The sequence below is a fragment of the Archocentrus centrarchus genome, unplaced genomic scaffold (assembly GCF_007364275.1).
Source record: "Archocentrus centrarchus isolate MPI-CPG fArcCen1 unplaced genomic scaffold, fArcCen1 scaffold_36_ctg1, whole genome shotgun sequence".
NCBI lineage: Eukaryota > Metazoa > Chordata > Actinopteri > Cichliformes > Cichlidae > Archocentrus > Archocentrus centrarchus.
Window position 1 is genome coordinate 1,994,411 of NW_022060263.1, and position 19,124 is coordinate 2,013,534.

General features: G+C 42.0%; 1 protein-coding gene across 1 annotated transcript in view; it reads left to right on the forward strand.

The window, feature by feature from the left end:
• Window positions 1-19,124, forward strand: part of ttn.2 (titin, tandem duplicate 2) — a 266,459-nt gene that overhangs the window by 165,532 nt on the left and 81,803 nt on the right. Inside the window, exons 148-171 of the mRNA XM_030724391.1 lie at window positions 2,681-2,799; window positions 2,915-3,092; window positions 3,271-3,555; window positions 3,678-3,971; window positions 4,094-4,393; window positions 4,547-4,855; window positions 4,980-5,206; window positions 5,317-5,631; window positions 6,014-6,128; window positions 6,275-6,583; window positions 6,691-6,872; window positions 7,245-7,374; window positions 7,479-7,630; window positions 8,083-8,230; window positions 8,326-8,546; window positions 9,022-9,118; window positions 9,706-10,002; window positions 11,622-11,921; window positions 12,252-12,566; window positions 12,964-13,187; window positions 14,521-14,671; window positions 14,785-15,066; window positions 15,286-15,588; window positions 17,566-17,871. Coding sequence (XP_030580251.1) covers window positions 2,681-2,799; window positions 2,915-3,092; window positions 3,271-3,555; window positions 3,678-3,971; window positions 4,094-4,393; window positions 4,547-4,855; window positions 4,980-5,206; window positions 5,317-5,631; window positions 6,014-6,128; window positions 6,275-6,583; window positions 6,691-6,872; window positions 7,245-7,374; window positions 7,479-7,630; window positions 8,083-8,230; window positions 8,326-8,546; window positions 9,022-9,118; window positions 9,706-10,002; window positions 11,622-11,921; window positions 12,252-12,566; window positions 12,964-13,187; window positions 14,521-14,671; window positions 14,785-15,066; window positions 15,286-15,588; window positions 17,566-17,871 — 5,559 coding nt within the window. The remainder of the gene's footprint in view (window positions 1-2,680; window positions 2,800-2,914; window positions 3,093-3,270; window positions 3,556-3,677; window positions 3,972-4,093; window positions 4,394-4,546; window positions 4,856-4,979; window positions 5,207-5,316; window positions 5,632-6,013; window positions 6,129-6,274; window positions 6,584-6,690; window positions 6,873-7,244; window positions 7,375-7,478; window positions 7,631-8,082; window positions 8,231-8,325; window positions 8,547-9,021; window positions 9,119-9,705; window positions 10,003-11,621; window positions 11,922-12,251; window positions 12,567-12,963; window positions 13,188-14,520; window positions 14,672-14,784; window positions 15,067-15,285; window positions 15,589-17,565; window positions 17,872-19,124) is intronic.

Below are 19,124 nucleotides of genomic sequence, written 5' to 3' on the forward strand. Positions count from 1 at the left end.
GACTTGATCCCCTCCTTAACAGCTGGGCCAATCTGAATGAAACTTTGTCACATATAAAGTGATTGTTAACATCTGTTTTCTATAAACATTTATTAGAAATCCAATTCTTTTGATTTTCATATTCACAATCTCCCTGTAAATGCAATCATATGTCATCTGCATTTGATTCACGTTCAGTGTGCGTCACCAAATGTTTGTATCAGAGTTTTAGTTGACTCAGCACCAAACATGGAACAAAGACTGAAAAAGGACCGCAGGCCTGGCAAAACATGTCCGCATGGCAGGCTTCTGCTAGTAGAAGTAAAAAGTAGCTCCTTGGAAGACAATTCTGCTAAACTAGTTGAACCGTATCTATTACATAATATTAATACAAAGGAATACAACCTTAATTTCAGCTTAAATTCTAATGAATGTACTCTTATATATAGAACACAAGTAGAGAACTGCAAAGGGAAGAAGGAGCACTCCGAAAGCGAAACCACAGCTCACTCTCTAGGTAGTATTTACATTCAAGGGAATAGCATTGTATTTTGTATATATTCATTTTATTTTGGGGTCAACTTGAATGAAAGGCAGGTTAAATTTAAAAGCGAGATCAGAGGTCAAATGTGACATGATATTTGGATACATACTATTATATATATATATATATATATATATATATATATATATATATATATATATATATATTAGGGGTGGGACTCGATTAAAAAAATTAATCAAATTAATTAGAAGATTTGTAATTAATTAATCGAAATTAATCGCATTTTACTCACATTTAAATATTTGACATGATAAATATTAATTTAAGTTTAGTTGATGAATGAATCAATATACATAAGCTTAAACTTCAAAATTTTATTTTCCCACCAGTCTACTACACAGACCAATGAAGGGCAGAAGTGCTCCTGTGATAAGCAAACTCCTGAAATTAAAGTTCAGCATCATAACTGGATAGTTTTATTCAACATTAATGTCTCACTTAATATAGTGAGAAATTAATCATTCTCTCAGCTGTATTCCTTGATGTTGTTATGCTTGTTTTAACAGCTTATTTTGAATTAAAGATTTAAAATTAAACCACAAAAAGCAGAAAAAGTTCGTTCTCCGTTTAACAGCTGCTTTTACACAGCTGTGCTTCGCATTTACGGTTGCTAGGCAACATGCAGAGGTGAGGGCAGGTGACGCTGATATGAAGGCTAGCTGCTCACTTCCAGCCTTTGCGGTCTGGACCCGGGCCGGGTCCTTCGCAGGATGCGGCCCCTGAATTTGGGCATTGTGCATCGATATAATCTGTATGCCTGGAACTCGTGCACTGAGAAACGTTCCACGGTGCAAAGTGTGATTAAAATGCGTTAAAATTTTTAATTCATTAATTTCCCCGTAATTAATTAATCAAAATTAACGTGTTAAAGTCACACCCCTAATATATATATATATATATATATATATATATATATATATATATGGTAAATGGTAAATGGACTAGTTCTTATATAGCGCTTTTCTACTCAGATATGAGCACTCAAAGCGCTTACACAACACGTTCACATTTACCCCATGCACACGCATTCATACAAGCACTTCCATGATTAATTAAGCTAAGTGCTTTAATCATCTAACATTCACTCACATTCATACTCCGACGGAACGGTCGGAGAGCAACTTGGGGTTAAGTATCTTGCCCAAGGATACATTGGCATGCAGCCAGCAGTAGCCAGGAATTGAACCACTGACCTTCCGATCAGTACAGTAGGTGACCTGCTCTACCTACTGAGCTACAGCCACCCCATATATATATACACATATAAAATTAGATAAGTCCTAAATGTTGCGATTAGATTAGATTAAACTTACAAGCAAATTAATAAATAGAAGAATAATAAACAAAGATACGCAAAGACAAGGGAAGATATTGTAGTGCACCTTGGTTGCACTTATGTTGCTGCTGCGGTGTAGCTTGGTTTAATGCAGTAACCTGAACTGTCCATCAAAGTGACCAATCACATTTGGGCCCTTCTTCCTTTGGGCTCCACCCTCCAGATAGTCAAAAGTCACTTGATTGGAGCCAGTGATACAGCTGCAAGTGAAGACTTACTTGCAAATCCATAAAACTGCAGCAGCGTGTGCAAAGCAGACAATCTCCCATGTACGATGGCTTCTTTGTGCGCTTAAAAAATGTTACTCCCTCTATGTTTTCTCTTCTTCTGGAGTGCTAGGTAGATGCTGAAGTTCAGCAACCACAACTTATGGACATCTGCACCAAAAATGTAATTCTGGATTGTTCCAGCCCACTCTAACCCATGAGTGTAGTGTAGCTCTATAATTGATACATAAATTATATGTTTGGGTTTGTTTTGCTTCTTTCATCTCTTCTTATGCAGTAAGCACCGGTGATGGTTACTGTTCCCTCCATTTAGGTTAGCAGTGACAGGAAATAAACCTAGAGTAATGAGCCTGTTTTGAAAACGTAAGGAGTAGAAAGTAAAGATATTTGTGTTGAAATGTTAGGTGTAAACGTAAAAAGTCAAAAAGCAATCACTCAAGTAATGTACAGCAACTTAAGTACCATAACAAAGTATTTGTACTTCATTACTCCCCACCTCTGGTGAGAGTTATTCTCACTGAAATATAGTCTGTCCTGGAGTGAGATTCATCTGTATTTATTGTGATCCTACAGTGCCTCCAGGACCTCCAGTTGCCAGAGTGGCAGCAACTACTGACTACTCCATTGAAGTGGAGTGGGATCCACCTGCTGATAATGGAGGTGGGGAGATCCTGGGATATCATGTGGATAAGGTAAAAGTGATCTCTGATAAGGTTTTAGCTTGGTTTTTTAGGCCCTGTCATGTTGGAGGTTCAGACTTGATTTCATTCCTGAATAATGTTTTGTTTGTTCTATGGTGTTATTCAGGCTATGGCTGGCTCAAAGGACTGGTCCAGGTCTACAGAACGTCCCTGGAGATCACGGACCTTCACTGTTTATGGAGTCCGTGAGGGCGCGAAGTACATGGTCAGAGTCATTGCCTGCAACGCTGCTGGAGAGGGAACACCAGGATTCACAGAGTCTGTGTTCGTCAGAAATCCTGCAGGTCTGCTGAAAAATGCTGGAAAAAAAAACTGAGAAATTTGAATCAGTGTTCAGTTAGATCAAACCTTGCCTAATTTAATTTTGATATATATCTTCTTGGTGTTTTTTTGTTTGTTTGTTTTTCTTTTATTTGTTTGTTTGTTTTCATACTTTGCTTCTTTGATGGTTGTCTTTAACAGAGATACCTGTGATTGAACTGGATCTGTCTGTCAAGAATGGTGTAGTCATCAGAGCGGGAGAAACACTCCGTATACCAGCTACAGTCACAGGTAAACCCTATCCAGCTATCACCTGGACCAAGGATGATGGCAAACCTGACAAAGACCGCGTAGAGATCCTCACCGAGGGGAATAACAGCATCTTCTCGGTCAACAATGTCCAGAGGAAGGACTGTGGCAAATACCAAATCTCTGCTTGCAACCCCAGTGGCACCAAGTCTGCATGGAGCAGAGTGGAGGTCGTGGGTGAGTCCACGAAGTTGGACTTCAGAGTTAATTTGTAATCAGTTGAGACTGCACCAATGATATTGACACTGAACACATGATCAGAGAGAATAATAATAATAATAATATTGTTTTATTTTCAGATGTCCCTGGACCTGTCACAGACCTGAAGCCTGTTGTTGTCACTCGTAAGATGATCTTCCTGAACTGGGACGATCCTGTGGACGATGGAGGCAGTGACTTGACTGGCTTCCTCGTGGAGCGAAGAGATCCTAAGATGCACACGTGGAGGCAGCCTGTTGAAACCACCTCGTCTAAGTGTGAGTGTGTAGGCATTGTGGAGGGACAAGTGTACCTGTTCCGTGTCTTCGCCAAGAACAAGTATGGCTTGGGCCAACCTGTTGAACTGGAGCCTATCACGGCTGTAGACCCACAGGGTGAGTCCTGAGTTTATTTTTATCCTATGGATATCGTGGATTTTGAGTTTAGAAGTAGCATTAAAAGTGATTTCTCTTTGAAATGTTGAACTGTATCTGAAATTTATTTTGTGGTTTTGCAGGCCCACCATCATATCCTGAGAAATTCCGCTACACAGAACGTACTAAGGATTCCATCACACTGACCTGGAAGCCACCCCGTAATGATGGCGGCAGCCCTATCATTGGCTACTTTGTTGAGAAAAAGAGGCAGGACCAGCAGGCCTTTGAGCCCTGCAATACCGAGATCTGCCCTGACATGACTATGACTGTGAAGGGCCTGGAAGATGCCTGGATGTATGAGTTTAGAATCAAATGCGCCAATCTTATTGGCGAGAGTGAGCCATCCATCCCATTGACCGTGGTTATCCAAGATGATGAAGGTAAAGCCAAATGATCTGAAAACCCCTACTTGTTCAAGTAGTCAATGGAAGCCTTTCTACAGAGAAATATATATAAAATGAATAACTCACGCATGAGGGATGCTAATAACTTGACCCATGTGCTTATTTTCATACTGATTTTGCTCCTCTCAGTGCCTCCTGAGGTCCACATGCGGACAAAGTTCAAAGGTGACACTGTTACTGTGAAGAAGGGTGAGACCATCGAGATTCCAGCAGATGTCCTGGGACTCCCCATCCCTAAGGTTGAGTGGTCTAAGGACGACATTGTGATCCAGAAGCCTACTGAGACTCTGCTGATAGAGACAGAAGTGACTGGCAGAATGAATTGCAAGACCATGCTGTCCATCCCATCTGCCAACAGGAGGGACCGTGGCAGCTACACTGTGGTTGCCTCCAACAACATGGGATCAGCCAAGCACATTATCTATGTCATGGTGCTCGGTGAGTTAAAATCATGTCACCATGGTGCTACTTAATCAAATAAAATATAGTCTTATGTTATTAGTTATGTCAGTTATGTTTGTATTAGAATAACCAGCTGACTTAACTTATGCACTCCCCTCAGACCGACCAACTCCACCAAGGAATGTGACAGTATCCAACATCAGGGCTGAGTCCTGCTACCTCAACTGGGATGCACCAGTTGATAATGGTGGAAGTGAACTGACCAATTACATAATTGAGAAGAGGGAAGTGGTAACAGAGGTGCCTGAGCTGGAAGAGGGGCAGGAAGCCCCACCTGAACCACAGTGGGAAGTGGTTACAAACAGCATAATTGAGAAAAAATATGGGGTATGTTCTTTTAATAGAAATAACAACCACAAGTCATATTAGTAATAAGAAATGTGTATCTTCAAAGTCCCATTTGATTCCAATGGTAACACTACCTGCATCTACTGAAGGTCTGGAACCTGGAAACCAAAAAGTCCTACCTGCTCCGAGTCCGAGCTGAGAACCGCTATGGTATATCTGATCCTTGCACAACAGAGGAAGTTCAGATTACAGACCCCTTTGGCCTTCCCGGCCCACCAGAGAAACCAACGATTGCAGAGTACTCCAAGACCTCCATGACTCTAACCTGGGAGCCTCCCAGAGATAACGGGGGCTCCATGATTGTTGGTTACTGGCTGGAAAAGAGAGAGAAAGGCACTGACTACTGGGCTAAGGTCAACAAGGTGCCCATCACAAAGAGGGGCATGAAAGGCTGGGAGTACCAGGTGAGCTGAGGGGCTTTGATACTGTGTTAGCACATTTAAAAGTTATTTTAAGCAAAGCATTACCTCGGTGTGTACAGCTCCTAGTCCACTGCTTATAGAACCTTCTCATCTGGCAAAAGTTGAATCTGAATTTAAACCCAGCTTCTGCTAACCTCCTACTTATCAAAATAATAAATATAATAATAACCCCAGGGAAAAAAATGCTCACGCTGATCCTTTTGAAAGAAATTTGAATGGAAGACCCTCAGGTTTGTGTGTTTCAAAGTTTTGTGACAGTCCACTTAACAATTTTCCTGTAATTCAACTGCAGTCCTTAAAACCTTTAAGAGGAGAGCCACTCGTGTTTTTACTTGAATACTGTTCTATTATGTGTGTCTCTTAGGTGACACGTCTGTTTGAGGGAACAGAGTACGAGTTCAGGGTGGCAGCCTGCAATTCAGCAGGAACTGGACCATTCAGTGGACCATCTGACACTGCCTTTGCTGTTGACCCTATCAGTAAGTGAAAGACAGCACGTCTTTTTAAAGCAGTCGAGTTATTTATGTCTGCTGTTGACCAAATGATTCCTCACGAGCTTTGGGAAATGACAAATGATAGAATTTAAGAGTCCCAACTTTTCACATGTCACTTCTTTTCGCTTCAGCTCCTCCGAGCATGCCTGCTGCTCCTGAGGTGGTTGATAAGACAAAACACAGTGTCACACTGTCCTGGAAACCACCAGAGAGTGATGGTGGCAGCCCCATCAAGGGCTACATTATCCAGATCCAGGATGAGGGGACATCAAACTGGGTGAGAGTGAATGATCCTGAAACTCTGCACCCCACTACTGAATTTACAATGCCCAGCCTCCGCGAGCTGAAGCGCTACCGCTTCAGGATCATTGCTGTCAATGACATTGGCGAGTCTGATCCCAGCCCCCGCACTGATGAAGTTCTGATTGAGGATGTCCAACGTATGTCTAAATTTAAACTCTTCACTGCAGACTTCACAACAATAAGTAAATACTGTGTATTTATCTCCGATCCACTGATGTTTCTAATGATATTTCCTACTCAACAGTTAAACCTTCTATTACACTGGATGTGCTGGCAGATGACCTTGTTTACATCCGAGCTGGAGATCCCATTAGAATCCCCACCACCATTACAGGCCGCCCTGTTCCCAAGGTCACCTGGGACTTTGATGGCAAAGCCAAGACCCACAAGAAGAACAAACTGCACACACTGCCTGTGGACTCTGAGGTGAAACCTTCACACTAGCACACAATTTTCTCACATTTTCTAATAAAAAAAAAAAATCTCGTTTTTGAAGCCCCCTTAAGAGTCATTGCCATGGTTTCTCTAATTTACTTTGCAGTAAATTAGTATATTGTGTTGTATTTTTCAATAAACCGTGTCAGATGTGGTTGTTGACTGGAATACTGGGAAATTAGTAAAAACACTTCTTATATTACTTCTTTAAATGTCATTATACCTAATACCATTATACCATATTATACCATTGTTATATTTGTCTTTGTATCTCTTACCAAATTCTGTCTTGTATCAAATTAAAGTATGCTAGGATCGAATGGAAGACGAGTTTTCGAATGTGTTTGTGTTTTGTTTATTCAGGTGGAGTCCACAGACACCACTTCAGTTGTGATCATCCCTGTGAGTCTGAGGAGCCACTCTGGACGTTACACCATCACAGCCAAGAACAAGTCCGGACAGAAACACCTGAACATTAGAGTTATTGTCCTCGGTATGTTTGTGATTATTTTCTTTTTGTGTGTATGCGAGCATACTTGTGCTTTAGAGGGTGCTATCAGTGACAGAGTGGCATATTTATTGTGCTTGTCGGTGCAGATGTTCCTGGGCCACCAAAGGACCTGAGGATTACTGACATCACCCGGTCAACTATGAGGCTGATCTGGAAGCTCCCTGACACAGATGGAGGAGAGAGGATCAAGAGCTACTTTATTGAAAAGAAAGCTGTCACTGACAAGGCCTGGACCAAGGTAAGAATTATTAAGTCAGTTTCTCCATTATATTTCAGTTTCAGTTTTTCAACAATCCAAGTGTCTGCAGACAGTATTTTACTATGTTGCTGATTAATTTAAATTAACATTTAGAGGCATTTTGAATTTCTCAATTTTTGAATTAAACTCTGTTAAAGCAGCTAATACGGGGGTGAGAAAGCACTATAAAGCTCATAAAACCTTTTGACAGAAATCATTTCATTGTCTCTACATCTGATCAAGAGTGAAGTAAGAAGGTAGTACCTTTGATTAGATATTGCTGAAAATGAGACCTCCAGACTAAACAACAAGCTGCTTCTTCATCATCGTCACCATTATATTATATATCATGATCCTAAAAATATGTACCTTGCTCAAAAACACCAGTTGTTCAACTTTAAATTCTGATGTTTGTGACTGAGTATTAACTGAGTTATTTGATTTGTTAACAGGTTAATACAGCCTGTGCCAGCCAGGCTTATGTGGTGCCAGGGCTGCTAGAGGGCCTGGACTACTTCTTCAGAGTACGAGCTGAGAACCGATTGGGATTTGGCCCATTCACCATCACCACTGAACCTGCCCGGGCCAGAGACCCCATCTGTGAGGACACATTTGCTATTCCAGCTCCACAGATACAGTACATACTACCAAAGCCTTACAGGAATTGCCCTGATATTAATCTTCCTCTTCCTCAGATCCCCCCGACCCCCCTACCAAGCTGAAAGTTAACCTAGTGACAAAGAACACTGTCACTCTGAGCTGGGAGGCTCCCAAAAACAATGGTGGCTCTCCTGTGAAGCATTACATCATTGAGCGTTTGAGCTGGGACACCAGCGGCAAGGAGAAAGAGACCTGGAAACAGTGCAACAAAAGAGATGTGGAAGAGCTCACCTTCGTGGTAGAGGATCTCAAGGAGGTCAGTGTTTCTTCATCATTGTAGCTCATATGCTATTTACTATTTATTGCATGTATCAGAGTAGAAACATAGTGTAAATTTCACTTTGATTATTTCCTTTCCCGGACCCGGTTAAGTTGATTTCTAGGAAACCCAAACTGATGAAAAGGTAAAGCAATGAAGATGTTGGTGGTTTTCGAGTTTTCATGTTAAGATAGTGGATGTTTGTAATCTTTTACCTAGTCCATCTATTTGGTGATGTTATTGTAATTTTAATTTCTGTTATGTATTATTAGTGTAGCCAAAATTTAGCCTGTGGGACCCAAAAGTAATTAAACATGCAGTAAGAGTTATTTCTGCTGGACATATACATATTAAAACAGTAGGAAACTGATATGTTCCTGATAAGACAACAGAACACTGTTCACATGTGTATTTTAATCTGGGGTGCTTTCTTTAAGCCAGACTTTATGTGGACTGTCTTGTTACTCTGCAGGGAGGAGAATATGAGTTTAGAGTAAAAGCTGTAAATGCTGCTGGACCCAGTCGACCTTCTGCCACCATTGGACCCATGGTCATCAAGGATCAGACATGTGAGCGACAGCCTCTTCAGCCAGTCACAGGCTGCTCATAGAAAACTGATAACACTCTATGTGTATAACTATAAATGGTAAATGGTAAATGGACTAGTTCTTATATAGCGCTTTTCTACTCAGATATGAGCACTCAAAGCGCTTATACAACACGTTTTACATTTACCCATGCACACCCATTCATACAAGCACTTCCATGATTACTTAATTAAGCTAAGTGCTTTAATTATCTAACATTCACTCACATTCATACTCCGACGGAACGGTCGGAGAGCAACTTGGGGTTAAGTATCTTGCCCAAGGATACATTGGCATGCAGCCCGCAGTAGCCAGGAATTGAACCACTGACCTTCCGATCAGTAGGTGACCTGCTCTACCTACTGAGCTACAGCCAATGTAGCTAAACAATGGTTGATTTTTTTAAGTAAAATATTTAATTTCATTGTTGACAGAAATGTGGAATTTCAGTGTCAGACAGACAAATGTTTCATGAATGTTGTTCAGAATGTTGTTTTCAGTTATTTTTATGAAGATGGTCAACAAAACAAACTATTTGTTTTCATAAAGCGTTGAATTTCTTTCTGCAGGTCCTCCCACTATTGAGCTGCGTGAGGCTATGGAGGGTGAGGAGGGCTGTGATGTCAGCATTGTGGCCAAAGTTAGTGGCTGTCCGTTCCCCAGGCTCACTTGGCACAAAGCCAGCCTGGCCAAACCTGAAGAGAAGTCTGCGATTCAGTATGACCAGCATATCAACAAACTAGTGACCCAGGATAAGTGCACCCTTCTGATACAGCAAGCCACCAGGCACGACAGCTCCCTCTACAGCCTGACAGCCAGTAATAGTCTGGGCACTGTTTGCAAGGACATTAAGCTCTCAGTGTTTGGTAAGAAATTCAAATTTAAGATGTATCTTTGCAACTCTAAAAAAATATTGCACAAACCTGTTGTGTTGGCTGCAGCACATAGCAGACCACATTATTTGTCAGATCATTACATTTAAAGGCATGAACAACACAAATATGATACAGTTCAGTGATTCCCACAGGTGTGCCAACTCAGGCAGCTGTGTTTGCATACCTGCGAATCAAAGCAGCTATGCCCCCGACTTTAAGCCTTACCATTATCCAAAGTCAGTTCTTTGTCTAAGTCCTCGATGTTTGATTAAAAACTGTAATCTTCACAGAGAAATGAGTCTCATTTGGTCCACTTGTACTTTGAACCAGAGACTGATAGTTTAATAAAGTTCTGTGAAGTTGTGTCAAATGAAGGTTAATAGCAGGTAATCAATTATCCTGTAATTATTCACAGTACTTTAATTTGTATAATTGATAGTAGGGTTGTGTTGGGTTCGAGGCCGACACTCCCGTCACCCTTTTTGCAGGAGAAAAATAGCCCCAATAGAGCGAGATGGCTCCTCAGCCGGTGAGCAAGACTTCTTAAAAAATCACTGGAGATGGGCAGGTTTTGTTACCAAGGTTTATTAACAGACAAAGTTACAAAAAGCAGAAGCCTCCCGGGAGTTTGTGCCTTAGCAGTTAGCAAGAGAAGAACGGACAGTAACAGCACCCACACCGTACGTACACACTGCCCCCACTTACTGATACTCATCCCCTTATATACTATCTGCCGTTCTTTGTCTAAGGTTTTGTGCACAGTCAGCGATTTACAAACATTCATTGGAAACTGTCATTAATTCTACTGTCATTATCTGAAAGGGCACAAACATCCCGGGGCATTTTCAATACATCAACAAGACAGTAAGAAAAATTCATCATAGTAATTGTCAGCCAAAACCTCTTTGAGGCCATCGCAAGGCACTCTTGGAGAAGGATTTACAACTCCTCACACATATGCTTGACCAGATATGAGGACGAAAATGAGGCCCGGTTTGCCCCCGAACCTGTTGCATGGACAGATTTATACTTTCTTGATTTGCATTTCCAAAGCTATTTTCTGTCCAGTGGACCTCAGCTAGGTCCACTGGACAGAATTATCCCTATATCCAGTATAAATCAAACAATGGGCAAACAGGAGGACTGGTGTCCTGTACACTAACCCAAAATCGGGCAGTTTTATGAGTTGAGACCCCTTAGCATGAATTTAATGAGCAACAGGTTCATCACGGGGCTAGGGCAGAAGATGAGTATGCTCTGAGGATGGTCTGAGAGGGCCTGCTAGGTGACAGCGGACTATTAGGGAGGGGTAGCAGAGCTTCTAGGGCCCTGAACACAAATAAGAGCAACTCACACAGGCCTCAAATTTTCCTGCTACACAATATGCATTTATTACATTGTGGAAAGCAGTTTAGCTGCAAATAAACAGAAGTGGGAATAATAACTTTGAATATTAACATTGGGTGATAAAATAAATCCTAACAGTTGATATTCAAGTGGTCATTGGTTGAAGTAATTTCTTAGGTGAGAATTTTAAGAAAATAATTGTTTGCAGTTTTTTTCATGTAAAGATGAAAACCAAATGTGACTCAGCCTCCCTCCCTACGTAGGACCTCCGGGACCACCTGTGGGACCAATCAAGTTCACAGAGGTGTTTGCAGAGAGGATAGGCCTGGCCTGGAACCCTCCCACCGACGATGGCGGATCTAAGATCACCAACTACGTGGTTGAGAAGCGTGAGGAGAACAGGAAGTCCTGGGTCCATGTCTCCAATGATCCCAAAGAGTGTGCCTATGTGGTAACCCGGCTGACAGAGAACCACGAGTATGAGTTCAGAGTCATGGCCCAAAACAAGTTTGGAGTGGGCCCACCGTTGATCAGTGAGCCGGAGAAGGCCAGAAATCTTTTCAGTGAGTCTAGACCATTATGTTTCTTTGTCTCATCACAAATCTCTGTTACACTTCATATTTTATCACTGTACATTTTACTATCATCATTTTCTAACATGATGAAAAGTACACTGTCTCTAAATTCTATGGTTTTACATATCAGGACATAATAAAAGAATCTGATCCTTAGCAGGTCTTAAAATTAGGTAAATACAACCTTAGATGAACAATACATGACATATTACACTGTGTCATTAACACCTGCACCACAGGACCATTCTCATGAGTCTGTCTGGTTACTGATGCACACCTTATGTGCTAATTATGGATTATGGCTCTGTCCTCTTGCAGCTGTCCCTGGTCAGTGTGAGAAACCCACTGTAACAGACGTCTGCCTAGAGTCAATGACTGTCAACTGGGATGAACCCAAGTACGATGGTGGGTCCTCCATCACTGGCTATATCATTGAGAAGAAGGAGACCACGGGCAAGCGCTGGACCCGTGTCAACCGGGAGCCCATTCGTGCACTGCCGCTGGGCAACAACTGGGATGTCACTGGCCTACTGGAAGGAGCCATGTACCAGTTCAGGGTCATTGCTGTCAATGCCGCTGGCTGTGGTTTGCCCAGTGTGCCCTCTGACCCCATACTCTGCAGAGACCCCATAAGTAAGACAGAGAAGTTATTACTGTGTTATAGGATCTTATAGGAAAAACAGTTTAACAGAGATTAGATCATGTTAAATAACCTTCTCTCAATACTAAAGCAGTTAAAAAAAGTAAACAAAAAAACAGCACAACAACTCTTTGAGTACGTGCTTTTAGCATGATTTTGTGGCCTTCATCAGCAGCTTTAAGTTTGCTTATTGGTCAAATGACATCTGGCTGCAGAATGAGACTAGCTGCCATTTCTAGTTCTCTAACTATAATTTTCTAGGTCACAAATGAAGTGCCAAGCTCCAGAAAGCAGATATATTAAAGCATAATATTTTACCATTCTAGATGCTTCTAATGATATTTAAGAAAAAGAAACTACAACATTACAGTATTTTATCTGTGTATGCAGAGCCTCCAGGTCCACCCACTCCAAAGGTAACAGACTGGACTAAGTCTACGGTTGAGCTGGAGTGGATCCCTCCTCTGGTGGACGGAGGGTCAAAGGTCACAGGCTACATTGTGGAGTTCAAGGAGGTGAACAAAGAGGAAGAGGAGAAAAAAGCTCAGAGGAGGCTGCTGCTGAGTGAAGCTGAGGAGGAGAAGGTGCCAGAGACAGATGAGGGCTGGGAGAAGGTAAATAAAAAAGAACAAAAAAAAACAACCTATTGTCTAACTTCAGCTTCTTATTCAAAATAAAACTCCAGTATATGTTTTTGTCTTTTTTTTTTGTTTGTTTCTCCAGCTCCTTGAAGTAAATCCTAAATGTGTATCATAAAAGCAAAAAAACGAGTACAGTCTGACAGCCACTTAGTTTGAATAAATTTGTTTGAATTGTTAGTGGATAGACTCACTGAGGCTTGAGTGCTTTCTAGCTATCACAGACACTCTCATCAGGACAAATTTGGGGTTCAGTATCTTCCCTAAGGACACTTTGGCAGGCAGATTGGGAGAACTGGGGATTGAATCATCTTCTCATTGGTAGACGACCCACTTAGCCTCCTGAGCCACAGCTGTCCAAGCGGCTTAATTGAAAACAAGTAGTGACTGCCATTTCACACTGTTGTTCCAAGAGGGGAGTAAGTCAGCATTAATAGACTTCAAACCAAAGCTCTCTCAATGACAGGAAACACTTTTGGACAAAGTCACATCAGGATTCTAGCCAGACGTTCACAGTGGTATTGGGGGTGGTCATACGACCCCTTGCTAATGCTAATATCCACACCCGTTTGCTAACTGTGGCGATAGCAATCAGTTCAGATAGTGAAGAACTGAAACTCTCAGCCTCGCATAGCACCAGGTGATCAACCACCGGCTAGAACCCTGCACATGTCATTACAGCCCTGATTATTAAATACCTTAGATACATCCATCCATACTTTGATCAGGGAGGCGCATGTGGTCATAAATTCAAATGGAAAATAATCAGAAAACTGAGCCCCAGACAAAGGAGATCAACAGAAACATGAAAATCAACAAGCTAAGGCAGTGCTGGAGAAAGCTGGAAATCATACATATGTTTTTAGGTTGTATGCAGAGAAAATAGAGGTTTGGAAGGATGTGTTTGATACTGAAATGTTCCATTTTGACTGAGGAGCATTGAAGAACCCCAAACCCTATTAGAGTTATCATAAAATACATATGACTTAGAATGCTGAACAATGATACCCAATAAACTAACATCTGGAGCCAAACAGTCCCGAACTGAATAAAATGCAGTGAATCACATGAAGCACCAATACTTTAAATGTATGAAGAAAAGCGATGATGACATATAATGAAGTAAAACATATTTTTCTTATCTGCCAACGTTAGTGTACAGAATGATATCTGTGTTTCTCTGAATTCATCTTTAATGTCTGCGTGTCCCTTGAGGATTTATGAATATCACACTAGTTAAGAGCAAGTCAAGGTTGCGTCAGTGAAGCATGAATGAGTGAAAGCTTATTTGCATCTAATCTCTGTCCAGGCAAAGGACACTGAGATCAGAGGAACTAAATTTGTGGTGGCCGGTCTGAAAGAAGGTGGTCTGTACCGCTTCAGAGTGCGAGCCAAGAATTCTGCTGGAGTAGGAGACCCTGGATTTGTGTCTGAGCTCATTGAGGTCAAAGACAGAACAAGTAAGGCACAAATCCAACCTTAACATCTGTCAAGGCAGCAAGAAATTTGGAGACATTTTAGTAAAACAGGCAAACAAAGCAAAACAAAACAAAACCGTTCCTGTCTCATGCAGTTCCTCCCGAGATGGATCTTGACGCCTCAGTGAAGGAGAAAATTGTGGTCCATGCTGGCGGCACCATACGGATCATCGCCTATGTGTCTGGTAAACCTGCCCCGCAGATCACCTGGTGTCGAGATGACAGTGAGGTTCCCAAAGAGGCCATGGTGGAGAAGACAGGCATCTCCAATTCACTGGTCATTAAGAACTGCAGACGCCAACACCAGGGCATCTATACACTGAGTGCCAAGAATGAGGGTGGAGAGAGGAAGAAGGCTATCATCGTTGAGGTCCTGGGTAGGTAATCAGTTTCACCTCAAATGAATTGGATCTGCTGATGCAGGAGATGCAGGTCTGTCTACATCCATCCATTTTCTTAACCACATATCCAGGCAGAATTTCTACAGTTATTTACATGGTAACTGATCACACATGATAGAAATTCAAATTATACATTATATTTAAAATAGAACTTTTTCTATATTTTCATTTCTGTCTCCTCCCTCAACACTCCAGATGTTCCTGGACCAGTTGGTCTTCCCTTCAGTGGAGAAAACCTGACCGAAGACTCTTGCAAGTTGACCTGGTACACCCCTGAAGATGATGGCGGCTCAGCCATCACCAACTATATTATCGAGAAGAGGGAGTCGGACCGCATGGGTTGGACCTCTGTATCTTACACAGTGACGAGGAACAATGCTGTAGTACAGGGACTCATCGATGGCAAGGGCTATTTCTTTAGGATCGCTGCTGAGAACATAATAGGCATGGGACCTTTCATCGAGACCGACAAGATGGTTCTCATCAAAGACCCCATCTGTAAGTCCAGCATACAGTAACCTGAAAAGAAAATAGTCAGTGATTTAGCTGTGAAAACATCTTAGTTGCAACTTATTTACAATTTTAGGGGTTATCATGGAAGTAGAAAACACATAATAGACAGAAATTATTTCAGATATGTTTTATCTTATCACCGCTCCACGGTGCTGGGAAGTAAGCACAGCGCCCACTAGAGGACGTCGGGCCCTCAGGCCACCCTCATAAAGTCTGTTTGATTGTTTGGTCAGAGACATTCATACCAGTGGCTGCTGGAGGTCATGTTGTAGCTCTGCAGTGCTCATCCTGTTCCTCCTTACACAAAGAAGCAGATCCCAGTCCTGTTGATTAAGGACTTTCTGTAGCCCTGTCCAGCTCTCCTAGTTTAGACTCTCCTCCGTGCTCTGAGACTGTGCTGGGAGACACTTCTGGCAATGGCACGTATTGGAGGAGCTGGACTACCTGTGCAGCCTCTGTAGGGTCCATGTATTGCCTCATGCTGCCAGTAGTGACACTGACCCTAGCCAAATGCAGTAGTATTTTGAAACAAAAAAACATATACTTATGGTTTACTTTATTAACCCTATGGTGTCCGGGGTATATTTGGCCGTTTTTGACTACTATTTTTTTTAGCTTTATAGTTGACCTTAGAAACTGTTTACCTTGCCTTGTTTGGTATCATTTTTTTCAGCACCACATCATGTGTGTGCCTGTACAGTTATTTTTTCATTTTGACATACTGTATTAACACAGTGGGCTTAAAATCACATAAAAACATAAAATCCGAGTACAAAAAGTTAGATTTTTTTACTGTAAAAATCACAAACATGCTTAACGAATTATTTTTACAACTTAAAATCTAAATATAAGTTGTAAATTTTCAAAACTTATGTATAAATATAGTAAATAATAAAGTTTTATACAATTATTCACATTAAATTGCAGGAAAGGCCTCAGGTGTTTTTCAGTACAACTATTGGCAGAGCAATCAGGACTCACATTAAGATGCCACACAAGTTATTTATGCCACCTCACAAAACAGTTTCTGTCCTCCACCAGACTGAGGGGCCCATCACAGGCAAAACTTGCCATCAATATTTTCTCTTTTATCACTTTCACCTGTTCCTCAGCAGCCACATGCAACCAAATGCACCCAAATGCATCGTGTTACAGCATAATTTTCTGATTGGTTGATATGGTGCATTTTTCCACCAATAGGAGAGGGGTTGTCGGGATTTATTTTTGTTTTGTTTTGTTAGCAAGCACTTCCTGTTAGCGAGACTCCCATTTTTCCTGTTTCTTCCTGCACAAAACGCGCATCGAACATGAGGGTAATATACAGGAAAAAGTACAGCGTAAATTATTGGTCATAACTCTGGTTTTACTTGGTCTATCAACACAATTTAAAAACTGGTACGTAGTTTGAAGTCTGCACTTTAGATTCATGTTGAAATGGAGACTCAGTGCAGCAGAGTCCCGGTGCTACGTCATCTCAAATCGGCGATGGGTTAATAATGAAAACTTACCTACATTTAAATAAAGTTTTTTCTTTTGTTTCTAAAAAGTAAGTGAATCAAACAAAACTGTAAGACATTGAGCTTAAATACTTGAAAGCATTTGCTTAAAAAAAGTATTTATTTTATATGTTTTCAATAATTTGAACCTTATAATGTAGTCAGTCCCTTTTTAAATAAATTAAAGTAAGTAAAGTAAACTTAATATCACCCAACCAGACTTAAAAACTGTAAAGTAAATCTGGATTTCTATTTCTATATAAAATGGATATGGTCTTCTTTTTTCAAGTTAGCTCCTCATAATTTGTGCCGATTATTATATTATTATTATACTCAGGCAAACAACAGATATTCTAAAGCTTATGAGGCACGAAACTCTTTGATAGTCATGTACAATCAGAGTTGGATCGAAGAAAAAACTGCTGGAAGTGTCTGAGCTTGGCTTCTGTGTTTGTGTCTCCTACAGCTGTCCCAGAGCGTCCTGAGAACCTCATCATCACAGCTGTTTCCAAAGACTCCCTCTCTGTTGCCTGGAGACCACCCAAATATGATGGTGGTGCAGACGTGACCAGCTATGTTCTTGAGTCCCGAATGATTGGCCATGACAACTTTGTGAAAGTCGGTGGGGAGGAGAAGCTGATGGATAGGAAGTTCACGCTAACTGGGCTGAAGGAAGGCTCAAGCCATGAATTCAGAGTCTCTGCTGTCAACCAGGTGGGACAGGGCAAACCATCTTTTGCCACCAAACCTGTGCAGTGCAAAGATGAACTTGGTGAGTAACACAAGATGACTGCAATAACTGTATCTGAAAAACTAGAGATGTCCATCCATCGTTTTTCTTGTGCTTATCTGAGGTCAGTTCACGGGAACACTGACCTAAGCAGAGAAAACCAGTGGAAGTGGCTGGGGGGAACCTCCCTCTTCCCAGCCACTTCCTCCAGCTTATCCAACACTAAGGCGTTCCCCAGTCCAGTTGAGAGATATTGAGTCTGGCCTGCAGATCAGTGTTGCTGATCTTCATGCAGTGTTGTAGTGGTGCTTGGTTCTACCCCATGGCTTCCGCTTGGTAGGACATGCCCGGAGCACCTCACACGAGAGGCGCCCAGGAGGCATCCTAGTCAGATGCCCAAACCACCTCAACTGGCTCCTTTTAACGTGGAGCAGCAGCAGCTCTACTCTGACAACGGGCAGCCCTGGCAGCACCCACCGTCAATGCGAACCAAGCTCTCACTGCCATTGTACCGGGACTGAATGGCCTATAACAACGCGCCAGACAGCCCATACTCCTGCAGCACCCCCTACAGTACCCTGAGGGACGCGGTCAAATCCCTTTTCCACATCCACAAAACACTTGTAGACTGGATGGGCAACACCCATGCACACTGCAATATTTTTGAGAGGATAAAGAGCTGGTCCAGCGTTCCAACACCAGGAGGACAAATGCATTGTTTCTCCTGAATCTGAGGTTTGACTAATGAACTCTCCTTTCCAGCACCCTAGAATAAACCTTCCCAGGGAGGCTTAGGGGTGTGATTCCCCCAGTTGTTGGAGGACCACTTCTTCTTGAAGATGTGAACCGCAGGCTATCCGAGCCTGATAGGATTACCACCACGACAGGCACCAACCATCTTTCAGCTGCAGCTCTGTGTGGCAGCCTCAACAATGGAGGTGCGGCACACGGTCCATTCTGACTCAAAGTCCTCAACCTCCCATGGAATATTGTCAAAGTTGAAGATCTTGCGGACTGGGGCCTCTGCCAGGCATTTCTGGTGCACCCTCACTATACACTTACATGTACCAGGTCTGTCCAGCCACTCCGCCACCTGAGCCATACCAGGTGGTGGTCAGCTAACAGCTCAGGTTCTCTCTTCAGTGTCCAGAACATACAGCAGCAGATCTAATCTGACATGATTACAAAATTGATCATTGACCCGTGATCTAGGGTGTCCTGATGCCACGTGCGCTTATGGACAGGCTTATCTTCGAACATGGTGTTTGTTATGGACAACCTGTGACTTTCATAGA